The sequence below is a fragment of the Nelumbo nucifera genome, chromosome 5 (genome assembly GCF_055504915.1).
Source record: "Nelumbo nucifera cultivar China Antique chromosome 5, China Antique-T2T, whole genome shotgun sequence".
In the NCBI taxonomy this organism is placed as follows: domain Eukaryota; kingdom Viridiplantae; phylum Streptophyta; class Magnoliopsida; order Proteales; family Nelumbonaceae; genus Nelumbo; species Nelumbo nucifera.
This window is the reverse complement of record NC_142653.1, coordinates 6,615,773-6,637,696: the sequence shown is the minus strand read 5'-3', so window position 1 is coordinate 6,637,696 and position 21,924 is coordinate 6,615,773. Positions and strand designations below refer to the sequence as shown.

General features: G+C 31.5%; 1 protein-coding gene across 3 annotated transcripts in view; it reads left to right on the top strand.

The window, feature by feature from the left end:
* The first annotated feature begins 14,990 nt into the window (after window positions 1–14,990).
* The window catches only part of ECA3 (endoplasmic reticulum-type calcium-transporting ATPase 3), a 116,495-nt gene continuing 109,561 nt past the window's right edge, over window positions 14,991–21,924 (top strand). For 2 of the 3 annotated variants that reach the window (XM_010274839.3, XM_010274846.3), the window contains exons 1-5: window positions 14,991–15,196; window positions 15,400–15,450; window positions 15,601–15,634; window positions 17,241–17,258; window positions 21,321–21,457. In XM_010274839.3, the coding sequence (XP_010273141.1) occupies window positions 15,164–15,196; window positions 15,400–15,450; window positions 15,601–15,634; window positions 17,241–17,258; window positions 21,321–21,457 (273 nt within the window). In that variant the 5' untranslated portion in view covers window positions 14,991–15,163. Of the gene's footprint in view, window positions 15,197–15,399; window positions 15,451–15,600; window positions 15,635–17,240; window positions 17,259–20,734; window positions 20,794–20,973; window positions 21,060–21,320; window positions 21,458–21,924 lie in introns of those variants that run through there. The other variant, XM_088887456.1, reaches the window with a different exon arrangement.

Sequence of the window (21,924 nt, the reverse complement as noted above, 5' to 3'; positions counted from 1 at the left end):
CTTCCCAACCTGACCAGGTCAATTTGGTTGGCCAAATAGCTTACAGCCGGACCGAACCAACTCATGAACACTCATAATTTTAGTTAAATTAATAGTCTTACCTCCGATAAATAACAATAGCTTAATCTCCAATAATTATTGAAAATTTATAGCAAAAATACACAATTATTGAAAATATATTGATAATGAAAAAATATAATAATTACAAAAATACAATAAGTACTTAAAATATATTAACTTAGTCAATAAATAGTATAATCTCAAATAATATTTTAATCACTAATAAATATTAATTAATCAATAAGTTATAACAAAAATACAATAAATACAATAAGTACAATAAATTAAATTTAAAAAATTCAATAATAGTACTTTAATCTCCAATAATTATTGAAAGTTTTCTGTTAAATAACAAAACAAAATAAACTTATACATAACCATTAAAAATACATTTATCACAAAAAAATAATAAATAATTACTGAAATACAATAAATATTAATTTTAGTATATATAATTATATAATAAATATAGATTAAGAGTTTAAAATTATTATTAATAAATATTAATTTTTTGAAAGTTATTTTCTCGAATCATTACTTGATATAAGTGAAATTAGTTATTTACAATATTATGTAAAAATATTAAATTATTATTAATTTCAATATTATGTTATAATTATTTTTCTACTTTTCAAATTTTTTTTAAATTTATTACATTATTTCTTTTTTCAACTATTTAAAATCTAGTTATGTTAAATATTTTGTTATTTAAAATATTTAGTTATTTAAATACTTAAATAATATGTAAAATATTTAAATTTTAAAATATTAATTATTTATTGAATTTAATTATCCATAAATTCATAATTTATACTATTATTACATAATTTCATTAATATGTTAAATTATTATTAATTTCATTATTATGTTATAATTATTTTTATACATTGAAGAAATTTTTTAAATTTAATAATTCCATTATTTTAACTATTTAAAATCTAGTTACGATAAACATTTAAATAATCTATAAAATATTTAAAATTTTTTGTTATTTGAATTTTATTTATTTAAAGATATTACATATTATTAAAACACTCCCTATAGTTTGTATTTTACTAAAACACCGCTTATAATTTGTAATGGGGTTAATCAATCTTCCATTAGATGATAGTGGAAAATGACAGCGTCGACCTTAATGTTCATGTATATAAATTTAATCAAAAGAAAATAAAAAAATAACATTTTTGCCTCTAATAAGACACGACCAACCACTCTATTGGTATATTTGGTCAATGTTGATTAAGTAAATAGGTTGTAAAATATATGAGATATTTTAGTAAAATGAAAACTATAAGGTAGGTTTAAGTAAATATGTAAAACTATAAGGTGTGTTCTAGTAAATGACCCTAATAGAAACATATAATAGTATACAACTGTTTTATATTTTCAACTTTTTAAAATATTAATAATTATTCATATTTTATATACTACTTTTAATAACTTTTTTTATAATACAAAAATAACAACAATTAGTATTAGTTATGTTTATTCATCAAACTGATGAAACCAACCAACTTGATCAACTCGACCAGAGTTGGTTGATTTTCTAATATTTTCGGTCTTTGGTTAAAAAAATTCCCAACTCGACCAATTTGGATCAGTTTCGCTTTGGCCATTTGTAAACCAACCCAAATCAGATGACCTGGCCATTGATATATATTAATATTTTATATTTTAAATATGGAAAAGTGGGAAATTTCCTATATTTCTTAGTATAAAATGTTTTATATCATAAATTTAATTTTTAAATTTGTTTTTTAACAATTGCACTGTAATTTTTTTAATTTAAATTTAATTTTTTAGTTTAAATCTTTTGAACCGACTAACCAAACCAAAATGTCAACCCGAACTGATACAACCTAAGTGGGTCAATTTTCACAAATAGTCAATCGGTTTCAGTTGACCAACTCCCCAACTTGACTAGGTTAATTTGGGTGGCCAAACAGCCTACAACCGAATTGAACCAACTCATGAACACTCATAATTTCAACTAAATCAATAGTCACATCTCTGATATATAACAATAGTTTAATCTCCAAAAATTATTGAAAATTTATAGCAAAATATACAATTATTGAAAATATATTGATAATAAAAAAATATAATAATTACTAAAAATATATTAAATCAGTCAATAAATAGTATAATCTCAAATAATAGTTTAATCTCTAATAAATATTAGTCAATAAGTTATAACAAAAATACAATATGTACAATTAACAAAATTTAAAAATTTCAATAATAGTAGTTTAAACCCAACAATTATTGAAAGTTTTCTGTTAAATAACAAAACAAAAATAAATTTATTACATAATTATTGAAAATACATTTATCACAAAAAATTAAATGATTACTGAAATGTAATAACTATTAATATTAGTATATATAAATATATAATAACTATATATTAAGATTTTAAAATTATTAATAATAAACATTAATTTTTATGAAAGTTATTTTCTTGAAATATTAATTTATATAAGCGAAATTAGTTATTTGCAATATTATGTAAAAATATTAAATTATTATTAAAGTTTTTTCATTACTAATTTTGCAAAATATTAAATTATTATTAATTTCAATATTATGTTATAATTATTTTTATACTTTTCAGATTTTTTTAAATTTATTACATAAATTCTATATTTTAACTACTTTAAAATATAATTATGTTAAATATTTTGTTATTTAAATACTTAAATAATATGTAAAATATTTATTTTTAAAATATTATTAAATTTAATAATCCATAAAATTATAATTTATACTATTGTTACATAATTTCATTATTACTTTTGTAAGATATTAAATTATTATTAATTTCAATATTATGTTATAATTATTTTTCTACTTTTAATAATTTTTTTAAATTTATTACATAATTTCGTTATTTTAACTATTTAAAATCTAGTTATGATAAATATTTAGTTATTTAAATATTGAAATAATCTATAAGATATTTATTTATTTTTATTTTAATTTTATTTATTTGAATCTATTACATATTATTAAATATTTGAAAAACATTTAAATTGATGATCTAGAAAAACATAATTTAAATTGTTATTACATAATTTCGTGATATATTTTGTTAATATATAAATTTCTTTTTGTGTTTTTCATAAATATTTTAAAAGTTACTTTATTATTTTGTTAGAATATTTAAATAATTCTTAATTTTTTTAATCCAAACTTTCTTTAGATAGATATAAATAAAAGGCAGGGGAGAGGATAAATAGGAATTAGAGATAATTTAGGAGATAAACTCTCTACTAAATTAGAGATAATTTTGGAGATAAATAGGAATTATAGATAATTTTGGAGAAAGTGGGGAGGGAGTTTATGAGAAATTTTAGGAGAATATATTATTTAGGTTATTGAGAAAGTGCATCTCATTGGTTGTTTAAAAAATGACATGGAATAAAAAATTCAAAAAAATGAGAAAATTTCTTCACCACTTTGTTTTAATATATATATAGAGAGATGCATTTTGAGAATTTAAAAGCCATTCATTTAATTTAAGTCGGAATTTGAAATTTGGTTTCTGAACAAGGTGTCTTGTATACAGGGATATCATGACCTTGCAAGCTACAAGGACGGCCAATCAAACCCAAACCCAACTCGAGTTAAAGAATTAAAGTCCTAACTCTAACCTTACCCTAAATAAGCTTAACCCTTATCCAATCATATAAGGTCGGGGTAAGTTAGGTTTACTGTTTAATATGACCCATTGACGGTATTCGAAAATTCGATTTTGAATTCAAGATTTGACATAATCGAATTGAATTCGGATAATTCTAATATCTAATCGGTCAAATTCAGGTATCTTATAAAAATCAAATAGTTAATCGGATTCGAATTCAGATATGACTTGATTCGATTCAATAAATATCCGAATTCGATCGATTATTTAATTCTTATATAGAATTTTTAAATGTTTTATATAATTTATATATAATAATAATAACTTATATACTTTATATAAATAAAAATTTATTTTATATATTTATTAATTACCTGAAATAACTAATTAGTCGAATTCGAATACTAATTTTCAATATTCATCGGATATCAAATCAAATTCAAATATCAGATTTTTTTAATTGGATTTGAATTCTAATATTGCCTGCTCCATTTTGAATTCGATTCGTTTACATCCCTACCCATTGACAATTTGACATCCATATGTGGCATATTTTTTTCTAACCTTAACAGCCCCAAACCTTTTGTGAAAGTGATAATATGTAGGGGTGTCAATGCACTTGTTTTGGGTTGGACCCCGTCCAAACCAAAATCAATGGGACGGATTGGATGAACCAACAAGACATATTGAATTGGACTAGTCCAAACTTAATGGTCCCAAGTATTTATTGGATTGGACCTGGACCATATGTAATGAATTTAGGGTCCGTTTGGTTTGTAGGAATAGGGGTATGGAATCGGAATCGGAATGGACTATTCCAAATCCAATTGTTTGGTTGGGTGGAATTGGAATCCCATTTCCATTCCTGCTGGAATGACATTCCCCCATTTAAGGGAATGGCCATTCCTTGCCCCTCCCTTGGGAATGAAATCCCATTCATGCTGATTTTAATTCCTATTTGAACCAAACAAAATATGGGAATGGATAATTTCGATTCCGATTTCGAGGGATTTTGATTCCGATTCCGACTATGAACCAAACAAACCCTTATATTGGATTGGATTGAGCGGATATCTGATCCATCGATAGAAGACAATAATTTAGGGTCCATTTGGTTTACAGTTAGAATAAGAATCATAATCGAAATCCTCCAGAATCGGAACCAGAATAGTCCATTCCCATAGTTTGTTTGGTTAAGCTGTTTAAACGGGAATGAGAATCAACAGGAATGGGATTTCATTCCCAAGGGAGGTGTAGGGAATGGCTATTCCAACAAGAATGGGAATGGGATTCCGATTCAGCCCAACCAAACAGTTGGAATCAGAATAGTCCATTTTGATTCCAATTCCAGACCCCTATTCCCACGAACCAAACAGGGTCTTAGGTGTCAATGCACCAAGTTTGGACTGTAATCAATCTAAAATAAAATGAATTTGAATAGATTGGACAATTTAGATATTGAATTGGACCGATCCAAAATATTCCTTTGATTGGATTTGACCTGGTGGACTCACATGGACTGGATCGGATTGAACCAAATCCAACCCAATTGATACCCCTATTATTAATATATTTCCAACCTCCATTACAACTAATAAAAAATAATATCAACTAAGCCAAGTGGTACTTTTAATTAAATCTTATACATTTGAGTTTGGATTTGCTACTCACATAGGACACTACAGCCATGCATTAGGAATATCTCCTAATCAATGACAACTGAATTGTTACCAGTGTGCAACTATAGTGTCTTGTGGGTAGCATATCTAGACTTTACATTAATAGTTTTGGTCAATGCAATAATTTTATTAAGGAAAAAGTTTCGATTGGGGACCATTAACTAGACATATCCACGGTCCAAGTAGTTCAATGGCTCAGTCTGACCCATTCTTGATTAGGATTTGACAATATTTTAGGCCCATGGGCTTGAGCTCTAGTCTGAGCCAGACCTAATAATGTTTTATACTTTTATATAATAAAAAATATATAATAATATTTTTTTTCTTTGTTGCATCTCTTTTCTTAAGCTATACTTCTATATAATAATTATTTATCACACTTGGTTTTTAAAGATATATTTGACCCAAACCACTAACCCACCATCCAAAAAGAAAAATAGTTTGATTTCTAGATTGACATTAATTTTTGTATTACACCTCCATCATTGATAAAATTATTTCCTATGTATAATGCTTATTTTAGTTCAATATAATGATTGCATAATATTAGAGATGTACCCAATATTTTTTTTATAAATATATAACATTAAATATGTGCTCAAATGTTTCTCTATTTTTTATTTTAGTGATTCTTTGTGTTTTCTATTTTTAAAAAAATTATTATTTGATTATATCATTTTATTTCTATGTTGATTTTAAATTTGGCATTCTATTTTAATCATTAATAAAAATACTTCTTACATTTCATATTTATTTTTGTTTAATATAATGAATATACAATATTAGAGATATGCCCAATTATTTTTTTGTATTATATATTTTATTATTTAATTACAACATTATTTATTAACCGATTTGACCCCAAATGATTGAATACTTGGATTGCTTACCCACCACTGGGAGGGAAGAAAATGGTTTTGTTTTTAAATTACTTTTCAAAATATTTATTTTTATACTATTGAAATTAATATTACAGTTTTAATTATTTTAATTTAATGATAAGAAAAGTATATCTTAAATATAGGATTTAATGAGAGAGTATACCTTAGATATGAGATTTAATGAGGGAGAATAGGAAAATAATTTTATTTTCAATTGGTTTTAAATTTTACATTTCATTTCCATCACTGATAAAAATATTTATTATTGTTTAATATGTTGAATATATTATGTTAAAAATGTTTTCAATTTTTTTTTTAATTTCAATATTTTTTTTTGCATTTTATCTATTATTGAATTTTGTCATTTAATTGTGACAACATGGATTGGCCCATTTAACACAAAGTGGTTTAATTTCTTACCACCACTTAGACAAAAACACTATTTTTTAAAGTCGATTTTAAAAGTATAAGTTTTTATGTTATTGAAATTATTAGTTTATTATGTATTAATTTAATTAATAGAATTTGACGATGAGAAGAAAAAATGCCTTAAATAAATGATTAAATGAAGGTGAGTGCAAGTTAATACCTTAAATGTTGGATTTAATGAGAGGGGATTGAATGCATTAAATATCTTAAAATTTCCTCTTTTCAACTCATTTAATATCAATTACAAATTATCCTATTTGCCCTCATTTTTATCAATACATTTAAATATAAAGGGGTAAATGTTGTCCTCAGAAAATTCCAGAATTATTCTTGATGTTATTTGTGTTTTTAAATTAGTATAGATATTTATATTGTACATATTTGTATGGTGCAAATACATGCAAAATAATATAGAATACAAGATTTTGCACTCTACAAATTTGTATTTGTACTCCTTCCAAATAGAGTCTTAGGCTCAGTTTGGAAAGAGTACAAATACAAATATGTACAGTGCAAATACATATAAAGTATAAGGTTTTACACTTTACAAATTTGTATTTGTACTCCTTCCAAATAGAGGCATAGGCTTAGTTTGAAAAGAGTACAAATACAAATATGTACAGTGCAAATACATACAAAATAATACAAAATGTAAGGTTTTACACTTTACAAATTTGTATTTATACTCCTCCAAACTGAGCCTTAATGTAAATAAATTAGTTTTATTGTTGAGTAAAACGAAAAAAAAAAATATTCTTCTCGACCAATTTTCTTGGTCAAGCTTCAGACTTCATATGAGGGCCGGACTTGAATTTAAGATATAGGCATAATGGTCAAATCAAATTTGGGCTCGGACCTGTTAATATATAGAGGTCAAGTCCGGCCGTAAATATTAATCATTTTTTTCTTTGAAGCCAGACACTATTAACCATCGAAAATATCATCCTTAGATTTTGAAATCGGATCTTCGCTTCGAGTTTAAATCTTGTAAGTTCTAGGGTTGGCTTCTTGATATTCTCTCATCACGAGCCATTGTTTGTTGGTTGATTTGACTAGCTCACAATCAGGTTTAGAATTGCAAACTGGTGCATAGAGTTCACTTATATTAAATGCTTTCCCCTCAAGGGAGCCAGCAAATCTGTGATCGTGTTCAATCTTCCCCCTTGGCTTTATCATTCGAAACTCTGATATGGAAACTGTATGTTGACGGGTAATCCTTGTCTTTGCTCATTTCCCATTATTAAACAAGGGCTTCAAATGATGGTCTGTCCCACATTCTAGTTGAGTTGGCCTCCGCTGATCTCATTTTCAGAGCTCACTAAAGACCAAGCTAATCCTTTGATTGAAGTATATACTTTGATCTCTAATATTAAGATGTTGGCTAGAAGTTTCACTCGAATAAGCTTCTCTTACATCCCAAGACTCGCGAATGGAACAGCTCATTGCATTGCAAAGCATGCAAGTCTCTCTCTTGGAGATCTACAGCTACCTGGTTGTCAAATGCTCTTGCATTGAACCATGCTACTTTTGACTCATGTTGTTCCCTTTCTCTCAATAAAAAAAATGTATGATAGGGTAAGAGATTTGACCAACACCCCCTCATAAAAGGATGAACACCACTCATTAGTTATCACTTTTATGATAATAATTATTGATTGGTTATAAGTGTTTATAGTATTATTTTATAAAAAGTGCTAATACATGAATTACAAGAGCTAACACTTCTAACTAATGTCATTGTCAAATGTATATCATGATTTTATAGATAGTATCCAAATGTGGTAGTTTAGAGGCTTACAAGTTTGTACAAAATAGTGGCAAAAATTTTGTCGAGAAGGGTTTTTTATTTTTAGGCCCCAATAGTTTGGGGGACCAATTTTCCATGTTTTTTTTTTTTTTACCAGTGAAGCATAGATTTTATAGAAACAAAACTTTTCCTTGAATAAGTTTTTGGCTATTTAGTTGGGAAAGTTTTACCCATATTGGAGGTGGACAAGTTATTTATCTATGGAGGTGGAAAATTGGTCAAATTGTGTAGCACTAAAATGTCTCTACCATAACATAATAAAAAAAAGGGATTCTTTAGGAAATTCACTCACTTACCATCTAGCAGAAAAACTTAGGTAAGTGTACTTATTCGAGTAATATTTTTCCAGGTAACACTTACCCAAGTAAATACAAATATACAATTACCCAAATAAATAACTTAGCCAAGTAAACATACCCAAAGGCTACGTTTGGTTTGAAGGAAAAGAAAGGGAAAGGTAGAGAAATCCATACAAGATTTGCAAAGGTTTCCCTACCTTTCCTTTTTCTTTCCTTACTTTTTCCTTCAAACCAAATGCAGATTAAAAGAAAACACTGTCTTTAATGCAATTCTACTTTTCCGGTCTACACGAGATTAATAAAAAATCAACTGTTCCTAGCCAGTTAAATACATCTTTGCCAACAAAGCTAAGCTTTATATACTATCGAATTAATTTTATCAAGATCTCTTAATTTGATTACAATTGACGGAAAAAAAATACCCATGCACAGGTGTCCGGATCACCTGCCAACAAAACACGTTTCAACCATCTACCAACATGATCTCACACTGCACATCTCATACATGGCGGGTCCCAGTCTCATGGTGAGATGTGTAGTATGAAATCATGTTGGTAGTGGGTTAGAACGACATGTTTTGTTGGCAGAAAATCCTAACTCCATGCACAAGTGAATATACTTAGGGCTGTTAATAGGTCAGGCATACCCGATCTAATTATATAGGGTATGGCCATGGGTAGGTTGTTTCAAGCCAATTAACATATCCCTTATGTAAAGTCTATTTTTTTCTCATAAAGGGATGCAAATTAATGAGGTCGGCTTCAATCAATGTAAGGCTCGTTCATACATTGTTCAAACAGCCTTTACATCCTTGTATCGGGAACATCTCTATACTTCTGTACTTTATTTCATGAGAAGATATTCCCAATGCAAAATTATGATAGTTGTTTGAATGGGCTTTGCACCGACTGAATCCGGTTTCCAAATTAACAAGATAAGTAAGATTTATTGTTAAAGCCAAACTACATATAACGTAGCTTTCAATTATAATTGGGTATTATAGGGTCAGACGGACTCAGACCCGATAGTCCTAATTACATATTCTATAAGATTGGTTCAGTAACAAGTTCTGCGTATTTATATACCAAGTTGGGATCAGTTCTACCCCTGCTCTAGATCAGATCCAATCACAAGGAATTCTGCATGGGCACAAGGTAGTATAGTGTTAGTTTGGTCATTTCCAACTTTCAGTTACATGAACAAGCAGGCCCGGATGCCTGGCATGACCCAGACTTCCCTGAATGAGACCAAATCAGCCCCCCACAAGATTGTTCCCCACAACATCCCACAGCACATCTCCTCTGTGTATTAGAAATATTTCCTGATAATAATTCCAGAAATGATAATGTCATCATTAGGAAATGCTTTCAATACACGGTAGAGATGTGTTGTGAGACGTTATGGGGGGCAATCTGGTGGGGGGCTAATTTGAACTCCCCCTAAATACAATTTTACTATCTCCAAATTGTAAAAATGTGAGAATGGAAACCTTTGTTTCTTTGAGGGTATTTTCTTGCCCGCTGATCTTATTTTTTTTGTTATGAGATGTTATGATTCCATACAAAATTATCCAAAAATTGATTTGGGCACAGGTGATTTAATTTGATGTGGGCACACCAGTCACCACCAGTGATTTAGTTTGATAGGAGCACTTTGTATGCATGGGTATTTGATGCAACCAAATAAATTGAAAATTTGATAGGCGTGAAATGACATATGTTATATGCTAGATACATGTATAAGTAAAGGTTGGAGATAAAAGTTTGATGTTATATAATCAAAATTAAGTAATTAACTTTTGGGAAAATCTCTTAAATTACTCTTAAGCTTTAGGGAATGGACTAATTAACTTTCTCTACATTGTTTATAAAATCTCTTAAAATATCCTTAAGTTTTCAAATAATTGACATCACTATTAAACGTTAATGGAAATAACAAGATATCGAATTTGTCTTCTATTATGTTTCAAATTTTCAAAGTAAACCCTAACTGATCAAAATTTTCAACAATACCCTTACTTGTACATTACCTGTACATTGAGTGTCTCTGATAACTGATATTATCAGATATGCTCCCACCATCGCTATTCACCACCACTTGCCTTCTCTACTCTCACCAACAGATAACAGGGGGACCAAGTTCAATGGAGGAGAACAGAATTCCTTGTGATGTCTGTTGCAATAATAACTGTGCTTTTTGAGACAAAAATGTGAAAAAAAAAAGAAATATGAGAGGAGGGGAAGAGCTGGGCTTCGAGAACCCCAACTGTGTGTGTGTGAGAGAGAGAGAGCCTTGCTCATGGAGGTTGTCACAAAAAACTACTATTATATATGAGTTATTTAAGACAGCATGAACTAAGGTTATGTTTGGTTTGAAGGAAAATATAGGGAAAGGAAGAAAAACCTTTACAACCCTAGTATCTGTTTTCCGTCTTTCTCTTCCTTTCCCTTTAAACCAAACATAGCCTAAATAATAAATGGAAGAGGAATAAAGAACTTTAACAAGCTCATTTAACACACAAAGAGGACACTTTTTACAATGTTGTTGGTGAGAATATGGACACGATGAACTAGCCATAGATTTGTAAAAGCACAAGGTATAATTTCAGCAGATTAACCTTTGGTTTTGTGTTTAATATATTTGAATTGAGGGAATTGGTCAAGTCTATATTAGAAGAGTTATATTGGAGGGCAACACTTGGAATGTTTTGGGAAAACACTTTCATCCATGTTTTTTAAAATCGACCCGGTGATCGAATCAGTCAGGGTCTGGTTATCGGTTCGAATGATCTAACGCTCGACCCGTTCTGACAAGAAAATAAAAAAAAAAATAAAAAACAGTCAAAACCGTTCAAACGATTAACCGCCCAGTTCAGTAATTCGCTGACCAAAATCAATGATTTTAGAGGAAAATCCGATTTTTGGGGAAAACAAAACCAACCACCTAACCGATTCCCAATTTTTTCGGTCCAGTCCGATTTTGAAAACCATGCTTTCATCTTAATTTCTGAAACAAAGGCTTTTGGTGCCATAGGTAGCAATACAACTGCCTTTGCATCCTCAATAATATTCTTTACTATACAATAAAATCAATGCTCACTGATATAAAAAAACTAAGGTTTGTCCCTTTGATTTACTTGGAACAAATCAATTTCCAACTTTTTGGTTCACATCAGGCAAGAGATTCATGGCTTTGATGTTTTATTCTTCAAGATTAATTTGTAATTCATAGATTTTTACTTGTTTATTTTCAGTTTCTTTTCTTCACTTGTTCTATATTCTTAACCATGAGAGATTGGTTCTATTTCTTAGTTGGTTTGAAGCATTAGCTCTATCTTTTTAGGTAGTACTCATGGAAGCACTCATAAAAACTCCATCTCTCCCATCTATGGTTTTAGATTTCCCAATCTTCATGACATACCTCTAAAAACCCAATTGCAATCTTTGTTATAAACATGGACTCTTTGATCTCTTGAAGTCCTATCTTAACTCAAATGTCTCAGTATCTTTGTTTTGATGAAGCTGATCACGTACAAGGGGCAAATTAGCTTCAATGAGTTCCTCCCAACCTTGCATTGGGAATATCTTCCCATGAAATAAAGTATATAAGTAGGCAGATATTCCTAATACAAAACTGTAAGGAGATCGGCTTCCATCAGGGCAAACCTGTGCCCACACCATTCTAACAGTCTTTCGCAACCTTGCATTGGGAATACCTTCCCATGAAATAAAATACATAAATATGGAGATATTCTCAATACAAGGCAGTAAAGATTGCTGGAATGGGCTTTTCCCTGACTGAAGCCGAACTGAACTGTAAGGTCTGTTTGAATGGCCATTACACTGACTGAAGCCGATTTCATCTCCAATACATATTTTGGGGATACAGGATTTTTGGGGTAATGCAGATTAAACGTGTTTGAGAAATAAAGACGATCAGTTAGCTGGAACCAACTGCCTTGATAGGGCAAAGAACCTGCCTTTCTTTTTAATTGGGTTACTGATTAACTTCACTGGATCATCTCAAGATCTCTTAAGCCGGTGGTAGCTGCAATTGTGAACTCACACTAATGCTTCCACGTCATTAACCTCCATTCTGAATGAAGATAAAAAAAGAGAGAATTCTTTCTCAAACACAGCATTAACAATTTAACACCATTCATCTGCTAGTTTAAGCGTAAACCTGAACAAGCTGAACCAGTTTGTTGGGTAGCACTTCGGCCCTACTATTGATGTTGGGTAGCCATTGGGTACCATGCGTATTGCTATGTTTTCTATACTGCTCCATTGGCCTGGGAACAAGCTAAACCAATTCGTATGAGACTTGTTAAATGAGACCTAGTTCAAGGTTTCAGGAGCCCAAAGTTGAAAGGGCATTCGACCATAAAGGGTAATAATGAGATTTATAGAAATTATATAAATTATGTGGTGTCATATGTGAACGGATTGTGGCAAAATGCTAATGGTAGGGGATGATTTAATCAATTGTTAGGAAGATTATAGATAGTTGAAGGATTTTGTAAATAGTAGGGATAGGGTTTATTAATTTCCTAAAACTTACGGATAATTTAAATGATTACCCCTTAGGCTCATTTTGGAAAGAGTATAAATACAAATACATATAAAATAATATAAAATATAAGGTTTTACACTCTATATATTTGCATTTTTATTCCTTTCAAACAGAGCCTTAACTTTTTTATGGTCTACTTTATAATAGTATAAAATAGATGTGAACGTCCGGCCCAGGCCTGGGTCATCTCAATTATTGACCATCCCTATGCCAAATCCACATTTTTAAAAGATGCCTTTAGTTACGACTTATAAATCGAGCATGGCCAATTTTGCTTATCACATATTCAAAATACTAGAGATAAGCAACCGGTGAAAAAGAATGCAGAGTTTGGGGTGCTTATTTGAAAATAAGTGCTTATTCTAATAAGAAAAGCATTCGTTTCAAATATGGGTAGTATATATAGGTATTTTTAAAATGATGTGGCATGTCGAGACAAGAAATAAACACTTAAAAATAAGTCCAAAATCTGGGTTTCTCGATATTCTTAGGAATAAGAATTTATTCTGGCTTATTTTCCAAACACAAATAAGCACTTATTGGTGTGGTCCCAACCCAAAAAAAGTGGCCATTTGAATAAGTGTTTGTTCTTAGGGTCATTTATTAGAACTCCCTATATTGTTTCATGAATTTACTTAAACTTATCCTATAGTTTTCATTTTATTAAAACACCCCTATAGTTTGCAACCAATTTACTTAATCAACATTTTACTAATAAATGTTTGTATTTGCCATTTGAAAATAGTAACATGATCACCTAAAATAAGTGGAAAATGTTAAAGGTCACGGACCCATGATTGTTTATACCAAAAATACCCCTAACACTTATTCGTACAAAAAAATGACCAAATAGAGTAGTCACAATTTCTAGGGTCATCTAATGGAAGATCAATTGCTAAAGGGGGTGTTTTAGCAAAATGCGAACTATAGAATAATTTTTAATAAATTTATAAAATTACAGGGGTATTTTAACAAATTATCCTTATTTTTAGGATAAATTGCATATTAATACTCTATACTTTGGGTCTAGTTTCACTTTGATACCTAAATTTCAAAATGTGCTAATCTAATACCTAAATTCTCAAAAATTACTAATTTAATCCATATCATTAATAGTCTGTTAATTATTTATATCACATGATGACATATACAACTTAAAACTTTTTAAAATATCAAAAATACGTTTTAAAATAAGATACAATTTATCATATTCTTCTTCAAGAATCAAGGCAAAGCCCACAATAGATCACCAAATGAATTGAACAAATGGATGGACACTACTCGATTTGGGCATTTGAATGATTAATAAAGAAAATTAGATTACACCCCAAAAGCGTTTGAGTCTTTTCATATGCCACTTAAACGGCAATTAACGATTTTAGACTAAACTCGGACGCTTTAAAATTCAAGGATTAGATTGGCACCTTTTGAAATTTGGATATAAAGTAAGACTGGCAAATAAAGGTATTAAAATGCAATTTACCCCTTAATTTTATGCACTCCCAAACTTAGCCATACTGGAGAGTGAGTCGAGTGACCACGCGTACCGCCAAAAAAGTGCTGTAGGCCTGTAGCTGACCTCCCAGAGTTGTTTTAGTTTTCACCATACGTTACTTTAGCGCGGAACGTCTGTGTTTCGCACACAGAGAGAAACAGGTGGCAAACTGGAAATTGGAAAACCCCAATATTTTTTAATTAGGGAAAACCATAATTCTTGGTTTGATGCTCACATTTTCACACAATAAAATCGTCCCTTCTCAGTCCCTTCAAATCCAGCAGGCAGAAGCATCTCCATGGAGGACGCTTACGCCCGATCCGTAACGGAGGTAAGCCTCGTTGCTGATCCACTTTTGCTGCACTTGTTATTGAACTCTGAAAGTGACATGGCTATATTACCCTTTCACTACAACCGAGACGGGATCTATTGTTGCTGATCTTCCCTCCCACCCCCTCTCGGTGCTTGAGTGCCACCGCTCCCTAATCAAAATGCTACCACTCAGCCTATGATGCATTGTATTCGTTTGGTCAGGTTTTGGATTTCTTCGGAGTAGACCCGACCAAAGGTCTCACAGATTCTCAGGTATGAAGTCGCTCACTCCCGATCAGATTTGGAGACCTACTCGTGTTAATGAATTTGATGAGCTTTCTGTCATTCTTGACGCTAATGTTTGACTACCAGTCAATGTTAGCTGTTCTCTGAAGTAAATTTTGTTATCTTTGTTTATTGCAGGTTGCAGAAAATACTAGAATATATGGAAAAAATGGTACTTCTCTATTACTAATTTCACTCAACTATACATTCGGAGTACGTAAATTACTAAGAGTGTGTCCTATGATCACTTTATTCCACGATTGTTTACAAATGATATAACTTCAATTCCGTTTTTAAATATATTTCTCACTAAAACATATTAGCACTGGAAGTTTAAGTCTCCATTGGCTTCAATTTGATGTAACAACCGTCACCTAAGATTTGTTTTTTTTTTTTTTTTTAATTTATAGAAACAGAATATAATTTATTACAAACATTTTTTTTGATGAATAAGAAATGATTTATTCATGATGTATTTATTATAAACATTAATTTCTTAGGAGACTAGATGGAAGAGAAAAACCATTAGAGCTACAATATTAGAGAAGATGTGAATTCAAGAAAACAATATGTAGGCTATCTCAGGGGCAATTCCCCAATGCAAATTACTCCAAGCTACTCAACCCCTAGCTAAGCTGTTGTTGAAAAGTTAGCTGATGCTGGATCCATCTGAATGTTTTTTTTTTTCTTTTTGATTTTAATCCAATCTTATAGAAAATACCGTTCCAAAAAAATGAATAAAAAGAAGAATAGAAAAGTAACATGTTTTGTATTAGTAAATTGGGAGTTTGGAATTGAAGTTGAGTGATTGTTCAACAACAGTAATATTAGTTGGCAACCTGGCATCAAGAAATCAGTTCACTAGAATTTCTTCTATTTAAGTATTCGCTCTTTGTGCTCAAATTCCTACATTCAAGGAAATACAAGAGGACATATATCAAAAGGTGTCAAATTCATGCTGTTGAAAAATTGAAATTCAGGGATTTGGTTTCTCTCTTTTTGGTAAACAAGATAAAATGTTATTCTATATACACGTGACAAGTTGATGGTATGGTATATATAAAAAGGCATTGTTGAATCAATACAATCATCTAGAGCACCCAAAGGTGCTATATAAGAAGCCTTTAACAGAGGAAAGGCTAAAACACTTTCTACAAATAACCAGACAGCTAGCAGCAACTATCTGGGGAGTGAAGCTCCTTGATGCAAGTTTTACCCTTCCAATGCCATTTCTGACAAAGATGTTAAATATTGAGTTCACTGACTTCTGTATCCACCTGAATGAGATGTTGGCATTAGAAGTTGGATTATTGGTGATTCATCAAAAAAAAAAGGATTATTGGTGTCTCTGATCAGGTGTCAATCTCTGAGGGTATAATCACCTAAAAATTTCCCTATACCTCCACAATCTAAAATCTTATCATTGCCAAGAGTTATAGGTCTTGCACTAGTGCATTCATTCAGTTATGTATAGCATGGGCAGTTCTCAATGGTTATAAAAGATACTGAAAAGAAGATATGGTCATGGTCAACCTTCGGTATTTGTATGTATTGCAGGGCTTCTTTGTTTATAATGACATAAGATGATAGTGGGAAAAATTCACTCCCAGGAAATCACCGAGATAATTAAACTAACTATAAATTGATTGATTTTTGTCAGCTTTTCACATATTAGATTTGTTATAGAACTGTTGTAAGTTCAATATTTATTTGGTTTATTTTTGATTGCTAATCCGGTTCTCTTTCTCTTCTTTGCATGTGTGCCATGTGATCTTCAGTGCTGCCTCAAGAAGCAAGTAAGTTAATCACATACCATTCTCTCTGTATATGCACATGTTTGTATCCCCACCCTTCCATACCAAGAATTTTATTTTGGGTAGCAATGGACTTTGTTTGGGTGGTTTCAGACTGTTGCTTTTGAATTTTCTTACATGTAAAAAGGTTTGTTTAAAATATGAGTTGTGCTTCTGTTCTGCAGGATACTAGTTGGAATTATTCCATTTTCTTCCTTGTTTTCTTGTTATTCTTTGTGTGCATATGTTTTGGTGTTTTCCCTGAATGGAAGCCACTTACTCTGTGTTATAACTTATAAGTTAAGTACCAATATTTCCCCCTTTTTACTGTAAAAAAGTTGGTACCAGCCACTACTAGGATTTTTCCTTTTTCTTTCTTTCTTTCTTTCCTTTTTTCTTTTTTCTTTTTTTTTTTGTTGGGAATGGGGGGAGGTGGGGTTGAGCACTTAATCTATTCCATCCTTGTCACTTGTTGGTTGAGACAACGAGACTTGAGACCTTATTGGAGCCTAGGTGGTTTTCCAACAGGAAATCACTGATCGCATGTTTTTGGACCCGAATAACTAGGTGCTAACTCAAAAACAAAATGTTTCTATTTATTTAAATCACAGGACTGTGTAAACACAGTTGCACCTGCTATATTTCTTTCTGATTTTTCCATGTTTTCATATTGATCTTGTCTTTGCTAGGTCTTGTTTGAGGTGGTTTTCTCTATCTGTATCCTTAAAATATTTGATGTTATAGGTATATAAATAAATACCGTTCATGTGGTTTTTTTGATTGGTAAATACCACTTCTATGTTAGGAGAACTAACTTCTAATGCAATTAGGAAGACTGATAATGGCTCAAATAATCAGAAAATAGCCATTGAAAAGTTATGACAATAACCTTACCACCCATTCATACATAAAAATTCAGAAAGTACTAATACGATTGGCTTGAAGATGGTCTCCAAGAAGATGCAATGGTGGAACAGATTGAAGATAACATGGTGCAATATGTTGAAATGCTAATTGATAAAAAAAGATGTTGGAAGTGCTAGCTGGTAGCTGCAGCCAAAGAGTTTCATCTTTGAGACTATTGGTGTATATATAGGTCAATATATTTCTCAATAAATGAATATGAGGGCACAGATATTTTATCTAACAAGAGTACTCATAATAACTAGAGCTGTAATATGGGCTGGGCTGGTGGCGGGCCGTCATGATAGGGACCATGCCAGGCATGACACGGTCGCAATAGTACCGTGCCATGCACAAGAATCCGGGCCGTGTCAGGCCTAGGCAGTGGAGGGGGATTGGGCTACCAACGAACAACCTAGTGACACGGCACGACCGCCATGGCATGACTCATATACCAGCTTGGCATGTGTGCGGCCCATGAAAAAATAGCCGTTGGGGACCAACAGTTTTATTTGCCTTCTTTGGGGTATTTTGACTAAAATACCCCCAACAGCTATAAATCACCACTAGGGGGTATTTATGTATTTTGGATCATGAGGGAAAAAGGTGAATCCAATAATTTTTGTATTCTTGTAATTTTTGATTTTCAATTTTATTTCAGAATTATTTGAAGTTGGATGAAGAGAGACTTTTAGGGGGCCTAGCCAATTATGGGATCTGGGGTTTTTCGAAAAGAGGGGGGAAAAGGTGGAAACAAATTAACATGTACCAGGAATTTTGAGCTTTCAAAGATGGTGTAGTGAGGAGTGGTTAGAACCAGTCTTTGAGGTTTTTGCAAGAGGTGTTGTTTCAATTTTTTTTGAGGAACTCTGGCTTTGCTTGGGCATTGCGTCTCCGATTGGATTCTAGTATTTCAATTCCTTTGCGTTCAGTATTACTAATAGGGTGCAAATGGATCGGATCATGATCCGATCTGATCCTATTTGGTTGAATTCGGATCACCCCTGTTCGAATCTTCAGATCAGATTATAGGATTTGACCAGAAATCGGATCAGATTTGGATCATCCCCTATTTGATCCGATATATTATATATTTATAAAAATATATAATACATATATATATGCTTTATTTATTTATTTATAAATATATTTATATAAATTTGTTATATTATTTATTTTTATAAAAACGTGTATATTTATGATGAAAATAATTAAAAAATACTTGTATTTTTTGTTTTTACTTTATTTAAATTAGTATATTTTATTTTTATTTTAATAATTTATTAATTTTTAAAGAAAACAAGTCAGTTTGGATTAGATCCAAAGATCCAACTTACCGATAGGATTCGAATTCAAATCGAGTTCTATCAGATCCGATCAAATATTTGGATCAAATCAGATCCGAAGATCCAACAATGTCAGATCGGATTCAAATATACCTTGATTCGAATCCGGTCTGATCAGTTTGCATCCCTAATTATTGATAGAGGTGTAAGGCGGGCTGTGCCGTCTGCGCCCAGCATGGCCCAACCCGAATTTGGGCCGGTCTGGCATGATGGTCCGGGCCGTGTTGGGCTTGGGGTTCTAGGTCCACGAGCCGGTGTGACACGGCCCGCAGGCCACGCTTTGCCCGTCCAGTGAACTAGTTTTAGCTTTTTGGTTTTTTTTTTACAGAAATACCCCCTATCTGCTATAAACAACTATATAGGGGGTATTTATGTGTTTTGGTTTTTTGGGGGGAGAAAGAATGACACAAATGCCCCCCCATTAGCTATATAATAGCTAGTTTGGGGGGCATTTTGGGTAAAGTGATAAATAACTTTACAATGACCAAAATACCCCTCCCAACAACTAAAAAATGGCTAGTTTTTTAGGGTATTTTGGGCAATTGAATTATTTTCAATTCCTATAAATAGCCCTATCCTCCACCATTCCTTCACCTTGAAGGGAACAAATAATTTTGATATTTTAGCTTGGTGGAGTGAACATGCAAAAAATTATCCAGTTCTCGCCACCATGGCACGTGATCTACTAACCCCTCCGGTGTCTATAGTTCCATCGGAGTATTGTTTTAGTGTAGGTACTAGGGTGTTGGACGACAAGAGAAGCTATTATGAATGATGGAAGCATCCCTTGTTACTGAAAAACAACAACATCAGCAATAACAATATAATCATCCTCATACTCCTTGATGCAGCGGCATGCACCTGGTTAGATCAATTTGAGCCTTTTTAGAAGGCCAAAAAGAAGCTAGCAGATCTGAATAGAAGGAAGAAATTGTCTGAAAAAAGCCTTTTGGCCTCATTCTCGTCTTGAAGGAAATTTATGAGAAAATTATAATTTTATTGAATCTATAGGGTAAACATCTGCTTATCTGCATAAAATTATGAAATCTATAACTTTATGATTTTTTTTTTTATATCAATTTGCATTTGTGTTTTTTTCCTCAACTGATGTAGTCCATTTGCAAGTTCACTGTAGAAATAGTAATGCTAAGTTTTTTCTTTTTCTTGATCCATAACAATAATCCGAGAATTTTTTAAGTGATAAAGTAAAAAGCAGAGGAAACCCCACCATTGAAGATTACTGTAATGGAAAAGGACCAGTACAAACAGCCAAAGGCTGCCACTTACAAGTATGTTTAGTGCATAAATATATTACAAGTTCAGCGCTGGGCTAGCATCCTGTTTGTGTTCTATCCTTGTTACCCCTTCACTTGCTAAGGAGTCAGTGAGTTTAGTGGCTGATCTTGTAATCCATCTGAATGAGCAGTTAATATTGGATGCTAATAATCTTTCATAACCAAATATCTCAGGGTCCAGGGTTTGTCTGTGCTTGATGAGAGCAGCCAATCACCACCTGACAATATCCTTTCACAATTACATCGTTCCAACTTGCTGAGTATGCTAAGTCTTTGAAGTTGTTTCTTTTCTTTGGTGCCTTCTAGCTATCATTCTTTTCCATATTCTGAATTATTGACTTATCTTAGTAGAACTGCAATGAATTGCTTGGTTCAGACTTTGAAAAAAAAAAGCTTGGTTCAGTACTTGCATTAGGAATAGGAAAAGACTAATTTTTGTGCATTATGTTCTGATGATATCAGTTCACTTGCTACATAAAAAAAATCAAATTTACAGCTCTAATATTTTATCTTTAATTCAGGTACCCCCTTCTGGAAATTGGTTTTGAAGCAGTTTGATGATTTGCTTGTTAAGATACTAATCGTGGCTGCCCTTGTTTCATTCATTCTGGCTTTGATTGATGGAGAGACGGGCCTAACAGCATTTTTGGAACCTTCTGTAAGAAATAATATTACTCTATACTTGACAATCTTGATTTAATTGTTCATTCAGTGAAACTTGAAGATCACATATCAAGAGTTGTTACTTGTTTTTAAATATGCTGCAAATGATCTTTTTACAATAGGTATTGAGTATTTACTGCAATAAAGGATGCCGATAAGTCATCTTTAGTGCCAGTTGCTTAAACATGAATTATTTGAAATTATAAGTATCTATTTATGCTAACTCTTATTAATGTTACTTGAATTTCTTTAAGTGCATTTTGAATTTTGAGTATGTGGTAAACTTGGCAATGGCTTGTGTTAGCGTGGTGTCTTCCGAAGTGTTTTTTGTTATTTGAATTTGAGTATGTAGTGAACTTGTCAGTGGCTTTGTTAAAGTGGTAACTTTCCTTTTTCATTTGGCTATCAAGGATTAAGGCCTGGTGCTGTATTCTTCACGTCTTTTGAGCAATATTCTGTAGC